Source organism: Pelecanus crispus, chromosome 9, assembly GCF_030463565.1.
Source record: "Pelecanus crispus isolate bPelCri1 chromosome 9, bPelCri1.pri, whole genome shotgun sequence".
NCBI lineage: Eukaryota > Metazoa > Chordata > Aves > Pelecaniformes > Pelecanidae > Pelecanus > Pelecanus crispus.
Genome location: NC_134651.1, coordinates 30,484,495 through 30,493,608, shown reverse-complemented (window position 1 = coordinate 30,493,608; position 9,114 = coordinate 30,484,495). Strand labels below are relative to the sequence as shown.

Below are 9,114 nucleotides of genomic sequence, written 5' to 3'. Positions count from 1 at the left end.
ACGGCCCGGCCAATCCCGGCGAGCGCCGCCGCCCCACTCCAGGCGGCGGAAGGGCACAGAGGCGCGGCTGTGCTCCAGAAAGGCGGCGAGGCGGGAAGGGAGGCACCGCCCCCCACCCGCCCTGTCCTTCATGAATATGCAGCAGGAGCGTCCCCGGCGACCAATGGGCGCCGGGCAGACTATGAATATGGGATGAGGCTGGGGCCGCGGCCCTTGTCATGCGGGCCCGGCAGGCGGCGGGAAGCGGCGGCGGCGGCGGCGGGGCGCGGGCCGCAAGATGGCGACGGCCATGTACCTGGAGCACTACCTGGACAGTGAGCGCGGGGCTCCGCGCGAGCGGGGGGGGGGGGCGTGGGGCGGGGAGGGGGGGGCGCACGAGCGAGCGGCGGACGGGGCGGGGGCGGCGGCAGCGGCGCGGGAATTAGAACTGCGCCACGGGCTGGGCGCGGGGGGGCGGTGCCGCTGCACGTCATCAGCCGCCGCCGCGGTGCGTCAGCGGTGCGCGCCGGGAAGCGGGGAGGTGAGGCGATGGGCGGCTGCGCGGGTCCTGGCTGTCCCGCCTGGCAGGCCGCTCCGCGCCCCCCCCTCCCCGCCCCGCGCTGTCACACGCGGCCCCCGCCGGCCACGGCGTTGGTGACGGCCGGCCGGCCAAGGCGCGGAGGGCTCGGGGCTCCGCCCTCCCGGCAGGCGGCTCGGGCCCTCACGCTGTGCGCGGCCGGCTCGCTAATAAACAGCGGGAGTAAAGCGGCTGCTGGATAAGTGTCAGCCCCGCGAAGATCTGTGTGCCCGCGTACGTGTACCTAAGCTCTCCTCACGTAAATGGACGGTGTACCGTATGTCAAACTAAGCGTGCGTTCAAGTGCAGCCCTCCTGTTGCAAAGGCTTTGTTCTCAAGAGCGCTTCTAGTCAACAACAGAGGGTTGCACGCTGCATTGGCATGTGTACGTTTAGCATAGCTGTGGGTGATCCAACTGCTGGCCCTGTAAGGCAGTGGTGCTTCTAGCTCTGCTGAGTTGGTTCAGTGTTGCATGTCAAAAGCGGTATGGCTGCTATGAGGAGAGCAGGCTGCAGTATTTTTTGGCCTTTATGCTTCAGGTATCGAAAACCTACCTTGTGAGCTGCAAAGGAACTTCCAGCTGATGCGGGAGTTGGATCAGAGAACAGAAGGTGTGTTCAGGTATTTCGGTAAGCGAGATCTTGATAGAGAGCCTTGACCAGAAAGACGGGAAGAGCCCTGTGGAGACTTGGCTTTGGAGGACATGTCTCCTCTCTACTGCTTTTCCTTTTCTTCACCTGAGAGCTGTGCAGCATTTGTTTCTTTTTGTGTGAGGGCTCCAGCTCACAGGACTAAGATTTTTTTTCACCAGTTGCATGTTAGTTTGTAGCTGTACCTGATGGCCCCTTAGATGGCCTTACTTGTGTGCATTTCCACATCTACTGAACTGTAGATTGCTGTGTGTCTTGCAAGACCGATTTTTTTTTTCCTTTTTGAGGTTTGTATTGGTATCTGGTTGCACATTACTGATTTTCAATTTGAACCATTAGAATGGTAAACAGCTGTGTAGTAAATATAAATATAATGTTCTGTGTGTGGGAAGAGAGGCTGAAGTTTGTGAACCCATTGATTCGGTTTCTGGTCTTAACTGTGAGCCCCTCCTCTGAATTAACTGTAAAACACCTGAGAAATCACAATCACACCACAAGTGTTGAAGAGTGAACACCTTTAACTTCTTTTTTTTCTTTTTTTAAAGGTATATACATTAAGGGATCAGGGGAAGTCAGAAAACTGTCAGGAGAGGTCTTTTAAATAGCATAAAGAGGTAGAAGAAAAAAATACTTGCTTTGGCAGACAGCTTTCTCACGTGTATGTATTTTGCTTTTCAGATAAGAAAGCAGAAATTGACAGTCTTGCAGCAGAATACATTGAATCAGTGAAGAACATGTTACCCGAGGAGCGAGTGGAACACCTGAGGAAAATCCAGAGTGCCTACAGCAAATGTAAAGAGTACAGTGATGATAAAGTCCAGCTGGCCATGCAGACATACGAGATGGTGAGGATCACAACCAGTGAGACTTCTGTTAAAAACGGCCATACTCTGGAATGGGGCTGCTGGTGGACATGGAAGACATTTCCACAGCATCCGTTTTTCCTGACATATTCATGTTTTGGGTTAAATATCTTACTGAAACAAATTACTGTTTCTCAAGCTTATTTTTCTTAGTGTTGCCCTCCCTTGCATTAGCAGGTTTTGTGTCGAGTAGGCTTCTCTTCTGGTGAAAGGTTAAATGAGTTTATCCCAGTTGGAGACTGCTTGATCGATAGTACTCCTCTGCTGTGTAATAATGCCAGCAAGTTTATCCCACTCCTTCCTCCCTAGCAGCTCCCCTGTCACCCAATAATTTATTTAGGGCTGGTCTTAGTCATAAACAACATTTTTTGAAGTCAACTTCAGTACTATATTATAGAGCAATTGAGGGAAATGTGCTCAGTTACCTTTGTTTCCAAGTGACAAAAGAAAGCAGACCTGTCAGCTCCACCATCCTGGTTGTATATTGGACACCAGACTTTCCAATATGGACCTGACGGGAAGATCTCATTTCTTAAGATGCAGCTTTCCACTTTTCTCTTCTACCCCTACTCCTGTGTCCATTTAGCTGTCCCTTGAATAAGTCTTATCTTTGTGTATTTTATCCCATGGATAAAACTTGAGCGAGGTGAATCCTTTTGACTGTACTTAGTATGTTTTGTCCAGCTTCTGGAGCTGCTTTGGGTTTTGCTATGTCTGCAGCTGCAGTACATTTCATTGCCATCAAATACTGCAGTAAAGAAAATTATTTCACAGGGATTGAAAAGTGTCCTAGATAACCACTAATTTGAGGACTGGGTATTGCAGCACTGTGTGGGGGTGGTGGCTTAAAATACCTTTGCTACATCTCTGTTCTGTAAGCCACTTCATTGCAACTAGGGTAGCACAAGGTACTTACTAAACTTGTATTGACTTGATATTGGAGATAGTCAGCAGAAGCCTGTATTTATTACTAAATTTCTTTGAATAGTGTGAGTTGCTTTGACTCTCCTTTATACCACCTCCTTCTCCCTTTTCCTTCCTTTCTCTTTGCCTGGACTGGGATTAGGTCCTCTTGCTTTTTCCTGTTTTCCTTTGGCATTTTCTTTTTCTCTCTGCTTTAATTCCCTTTGTGTATACCATTGCCCTCTATCCAGTTTCATACCTCTTTCATGCCTTGCTCTAAAGTATTATAGTCTTGTTCATGCCAGTAATGGCTTTAGACCTTCCTGTTTTCGTTTGGGGATTTTTTATTTTTTTAATTCAGTTTGTGGTTTCCTCTTCTACCCAGGTGGATAAGCATATCCGCCGGCTGGATGCAGACTTGGCACGGTTTGAAGCAGATCTGAAAGATAAACTGGAGGGCAGTGACTTTGAAAACCCTGGATCTCGAAGCCTGAAAAGTGTGTAAATTTTATGTGTTTGACAGTCTTTTCCAGCACTGAGCGTATCTAACCAGAAAAGCTAAGATATAAAGTAAGCTGTTATTTCTGGAGAAAGAAAAGTAGTACACCATAGCATACTTCTCTACTTGTTTTTAATGCTCCTTAAATATTTACAGTGTTCTGGTGGGCAATAAACAGATGAAGAAAAATCTAGTGCTGGGATCTAACTTACTGTCTCTGCTTCCCAGATCACCCTGAGGTGGCCCACGGTTACAGGTTGTAAGGAGGCTACTGGCCAAGGGGGAGCTAACTGTGACAAAATTGACCTGATGTTCTTGCAGCTCTTGAGTGTAACAATTTTAGTTTCAGGCTTGACCTGTTGCTGAGTAAGTTCTAAGACTGTTTTGAGGAGAGATTTGCCTATTTTCCTCCCTTTACCAGAATTTGAATACTAATCAAGCTGAAAAGAGCAGGAAAAATTAGGAGCTGAAGGAAAGTACCAGTTTCTGTAATGTATACTGAAAATCTCATATGATTACAGTGAAATTTGAGCATGGTTAACAGCAGTACAGCTTTATGCCTTTGAACTAAGAAATAAGGAGTAAGATTGGGGATGTGGAGATAAAAGTTACATTAGTTATTGAGTAACCAATTAACTGGCTGAGTGTTTAAAAATATACTGAGATTTAAAAAAAAAAATCACAGCATGTCTAATCAAATATGATGCTATTTATATCTTGTGCAACAATATGGGCTACCATTGTACTGTAACGATTTAATTGCCAAAACTGCAAATGCAAGAGTTTGGTGCTCAGTCGTACTACTTGCCAATTTGACATGTTTGTGGCATAAGAATGTATTTCAGAAGCAGCATTCATATTCAATTACATATGAAAGAAGGATTTCAAAACAATAAATGCATCCAAAGAAAAAGATCTGGGGATTTTTCTGGTATTCAAATAAATTGAAATGATGGGTTTTTTTCCTTTATAGAGGGACGAAGTCAGAAAGACAAGAGAGGCTCTCGCGGTCGAGGCAGGCGAACATCTGAAGAAGATACACCAAAGAAAAAGAAACTCAAAGGAGGGTAAGGCATACCCAGTCACAGCTCTGGTGACTTTGGCTTGACACTTCTTGAATTTTCTGGATGCTCATGTTACCCTATTCATGACTTGTGTCTGGATGGTGAGCGGTGTTAAGAGTGTTATGGTCTTACTCCATTTCCTTAGCGTCCTGCTTAGGACAGGTCAGCTTTGTTACTTGACTCTATGGTTGGCATGTGGAAACTTGGCATGCTTGGAATGCCCTCTGTCTGGAAGGACAAGATCAGCGTCTCTGTTGGTGTTGGCAAGCTGGGAGAAAATAGCTTTGATTTTTGTCATGCGGCTATTTTTAACAGTTGCTTGTGGTCTCGATTGTAAAAAGAAACACTTGCCCATTGAGACAAAAAACAATGTTTTATTGTTGTTCTAGACGTCTTGGAGTATTTTGGGGGTTGTTTTCAAATAATCATGTTCTAAATAGTCTTGAGTAATCTAATGTGGTTTTGTGAAGCAAGGAAGAAAGCATGTCCTCTCTCTATCGTATGATTTATATTAGAGGGGACATGTTAATTCTTATTTTTCAATTGGCTAAATGGAGGGGCAGAAAAGAAAAGAATAGTTACCACTGAGCATTACTGACATGTCAGCTTAATACATTCCTGTCAGAGCAAGGGGGTTCACTCATACCTGGCAAGGAGAAAAGAATATGTATATTAAAACTGATTGGGGGAAAAACTCAGATTCTTCTGTCCACAAGCAGAAGTGATCTGTATGTTAATTTTGTTACTGTAGTCATGGCATCTACAAATAATTCTCTTAATCCTTTATAGTCAAGCTCATGTTTGTCTTTGATCAAACCTACATTATGATTTTAATTATTGGATAATATGTGATTATGTAATCCAAACTGTGAAGTAAAGTCAGTGTGTTTTAGGGAAGATAGTGTTAAAAACTGATTTTCCCAAGTGGGGTTTAGACCTTGGAAACATGGTGTTGCCTACAACTGAAAAATGTTTTATCCTCAATCTGTACTTGTCCACAGATCTGAGTTTGCTGATACCATCCTGTCGGTGCATCCCTCAGATGTCCTAGACATGCCAGTGGACCCCAATGAACCTACCTACTGCCTGTGTCACCAGGTGTCCTACGGAGAAATGATTGGCTGTGACAACCAAGATGTAAGCACTTGAGATGATTTGTTTTCAGATGTTCGCTACATCACAACACTGTGAAATCCAAGAGGGGTTATTTGCTCAACTAGATCATACAAAATGAAAGTAACATTTGTGAAACACTAAGCATTTCCTCTGTGAGTTTGTCCTTTCTATTTTGCAGTGCCCAATTGAATGGTTCCACTTTGCTTGTGTGGACCTCACCACCAAACCAAAAGGGAAATGGTAAGTGTGACAACATATAGCTTTTTGATTTTTATCAGGCTACAATTTGCCTCAACAGGAATCGCAATAAGAATTAAAACCCCATTGTGACCTTTCCTGGCAGAGGAGCTTTGCTCTTGTCATCAGAGGTTTTGCATCCTCTGTGGTTTGCGATTGTGTTTGTGTGAAGGTAGAATGCACAAGTGAAACCTGCTTCCTAAAGTCTATATCCAAGGGAGTGTTAGAATCTGATGGGAGCGAAACAAGGACCTGGGTATATGCAAAATTGTATGATAAACAGAGCAGGTTTTGATCTGAGGCTTGTGTAAACATGTACATGTTACATCTCAGGTTTTCTGTATTGTCGCATGGTTGTGGTTACAACTGAGAAGAGACGTGTATTTATTTTTTTCACTTCTGGAAGCAAAGTTTGAAGACTGCTCTAGGTTTTGCTTACATATGTGTTCATCTTGGAAAGAATCATAGGTTTGTTCTCTACTTTGTTTCTGTTTAATGGACTGCTCTCATCTAATTAACAAGATGACTATCGGAAACAGGCTTAAGTGAAAATGAACTGCAATCACTGGAGGGAGAGGAAGGAATGAATTGGAGGAGCATATCTTTTGCCTGTAGAGGAAGCTTGTGTGACAAACTTGGAGTAACTTCTAGGTGAATGAAATAAGGTGAATCACAGCTGTGAGGGGCTCATGAGCCCTGGAAGCCTTCTAGTGCTGTCACTTCTGCCCACACGAGTTGGTACAGTTCCTTTCCTGTTTGCCCAGGCTTCCTGCATGTGGTGAAAATTTTTGCAGTTGCTTAAATTAGCTGTTTTTAAACCACCCTCCCACCCACTCGTTCCCAAATATTAAAAAGAGTTCTTGGGTGATGTGTTGTTAACTTCAGGAACTAATTACTGCCTCTTTTTCCTTGTAGGTTTTGTCCTCGTTGTGTTCAGGAAAGAAAGAAAAAGAAGTAAGGAGTAGAGGGGAATGCATCCTCTGAGGCAAGAAGAATTTAATATATTCTTTCATTCATGCTGCAATATTATCTTTGGGTTTTTTTGGTTTTTTGGTTTTTTTTTAACCTACCCTCCTTCTTTTTCTGGTATGATATTTAATTGTCCAGTGGCCGGTTGTAATTCCTGTTCTTTCATTACTTTGGAAGGGAGTCCCAAATCCCTTTGCCACAGGGATTTTATTTATGTTGCACTTGCAGAGCATTGAAATCAGTGTTACTATGAAGTGCTAGGGCAGCCAGTAGCTGTAGTCTCTGCTAGTGTATAGGAGTCTGTGAAACCACGTAAGGCATTGCAGAGTAAAATAGCTGTATCTTTAGCATGGTGTATCATCATCATGGAAATAGTTTAGGCCTGGAGCCTGGTGTGGCAGAGAAGGAATTTTCTGTGATGTAGCCTACATGAAAGAAGTAAGCTCCATTGTTTAGGTGTGAATTCTGTTTGTTGTTTGGTTTTGTAGTATAGAAAGGAACGGGAAAGCTGGTTAACTGTTTCCAGTGTCCGTTTCCTCAAAGCCAAGTACCATGCTTAGTTTTGACAGGGCAGGGATGGGAAAGAGGTATGGTCATATCTTCTCTTTTGGGGAATTTCTTCTGTCTACCTTTGCACTGCCTTTATTTTACTTGATCTTGCCCCCATTCACATGAACCTTAACAGAAGCAAACCATTAGACTTTTCACCTCCTTCTAGAAAAGGTTTGTCTATTTGGGGAGAAAACCTTTAAATAGCAAAGGAATTGTCCTGCAGTGTTTCTTAGTGACAGTAATATTGCGAGAGGGCGTTTTCTTTCCTGCTGTTTCCATTTCTCTGAAGGTCCTTTAAGTACATTACTGTGAAGATGAAACCTACAGTATTCCTATAGAGATAGAAGGTCAGATTTATTCATAAAATAAGATGAAGGCCTGATATTTGTTACTTGTGTTTGCCTGTGTTGCACCTGGGTAAATCAGGAAGACAGTCTTCAAGGGGAGGCTCCATAAGGACAATGTGTACATTCCTATGATGGAGCAGCAAAGCTGAAAGGCAGTAGCTTGGGGGGAGTGAATAGCATTTGCTGTGAAGCACTGCTATTGAAGAAGGCCATTCAGCAGGAATGTTTTAAAATTACTTCTTTTTTTTTTTTTTAGTGGGGGCACATTTGCATGTTCTTGACTTCTTTAAGCTGCCTTTCAGATTATGAATGTGAATCCTTGCTGTCATCACAGTGTCAGTTGCTGCAGCGGAAGGAAGAGAAGGAAATCAGGAGTAGGAAAACAAAAGTCTTTATGTTTTTTCCTTCCTCTGAGTTATAGTGGATGCAGAATTTGAGGGAAGAGCAGAGATAACTCTTGTCTTCATATATATCTCCTGTATTGTGGGGCTTACCCACCTACAATAAAAGATGTTGTGGGAAAAGGTGGTTCTGCTGGGGGGGGGGGGGGAAGCCCCCGACCAAACCTCCCTGCAGGAGTAGGCACCAGGGTTCGTGAACTTTGCTGGTTGTGATCCCTGATGGGTGCTGATGGCAGCTCTGTGCAAGGCTGTGTACTACTTTGCATACCACTGTGCAGGAGCTCTTTGTATAAACTGCTGGAAAGGCATTAAGAAACTTCCAGATAAGCTTTTGTTCTGCTGTAAAAATAGTCTGAATAAACAGTACAGAAGAAAAAAACACTTCTAGTCAGATTTTGGCACCTGTTTCCAAAAGAAAAAAGTCTTTTCCATGTTACACTGACCCTCTTGTGTTTTGCAATGAAAGAAAGTAGAACACAGCTTTTGCCAATTTTCCTTCCCCTCTTTGCTCTGTTGGGCTTTGTAGATGCTGCAGGTATGTCCAGACAGACATAGAAGAAACCTCTTGATACTGAGACAGCTTTTCTGTGAACATTTTGATTTATTGCATCTGCTATGGGAAAAAGAAACCTGTCTGCAGGGTCCTTTCACTTAAAGTGTGATGGTGCACATGTCTTCACTACGTTGCATCACTCTCTATGTTGTATATGAAGTTTCTATAATTATGTTTACAAGATTATGCGCATTTGTCATTGTTGCCATTGTAATAGCACCCGGAAAGCACACAGACAAATTAAAAGCAGATTGCTGGAGGGAAGGAGGAGGAAAAGTACAGTCACACAAACCAGAACTTAGAAATACAGTCAGTCCTCTTTATGCCTCTTTTTTTTGAGAGCAAATTTAATTGTGATACCTCATGAGCCAGCCTGTAATTCAGTAACCAGTGAGTGAGACCTG

The 9,114-nt window shown here is 43.8% G+C and overlaps 1 protein-coding gene across 4 annotated transcripts; it reads left to right on the top strand.

Moving 5' to 3' along the window:
• The first annotated feature begins 243 nt into the window (after positions 1-243).
• Positions 244-8,300, top strand: ING5 (inhibitor of growth family member 5). 4 transcript variants are annotated; one of them, XR_012831331.1, is made up of 9 exons: positions 244-314; positions 1,096-1,167; positions 1,885-2,051; positions 3,358-3,469; positions 4,445-4,538; positions 5,537-5,672; positions 5,830-5,891; positions 6,411-6,539; positions 6,804-6,840. XR_012831331.1 is itself a non-coding variant. In XM_075717011.1 (9 exons), the coding sequence occupies exons 1-8, from the start codon at positions 278-280 to the stop codon at positions 6,844-6,846; spliced, it is 723 nt and encodes a 240-aa protein (XP_075573126.1). In that variant the 5' UTR covers positions 244-277; the 3' UTR covers positions 6,847-6,873; positions 8,013-8,300. The 4 variants fall into 4 exon arrangements, 3 of the variants coding, with proteins under 3 accessions (XP_075573126.1, XP_075573127.1, XP_075573128.1); XM_075717011.1 differs by lacking the exon at positions 6,411-6,539 and adding an exon at positions 8,013-8,300 and having other exon boundaries at positions 6,804-6,873; XM_075717012.1 differs by lacking the exons at positions 244-314; positions 6,411-6,539 and adding exons at positions 695-790; positions 8,013-8,300 and having other exon boundaries at positions 6,804-6,873.
• Positions 8,301-9,114: the final 814 nt, after the last annotated feature.

What these genes read in the sequence shown, in the direction of transcription:
- ING5 (XM_075717011.1), top strand. Translation starts at nt 278, where the DNA reads ATGGCGACGGCCATGTACCTGGAGCACTACCTGGACA. An exon ending in CCTGGAGCACTACCTGGACA is followed by an intron (nt 315 to 1,095) that starts GTGAGCGCGGGG and finishes TTTATGCTTCAG; the next exon opens with GTATCGAAAACCTACCTTGT. An exon ending in CCATGCAGACATACGAGATG is followed by an intron (nt 2,052 to 3,357) that starts GTGAGGATCACA and finishes TCTTCTACCCAG; the next exon opens with GTGGATAAGCATATCCGCCG.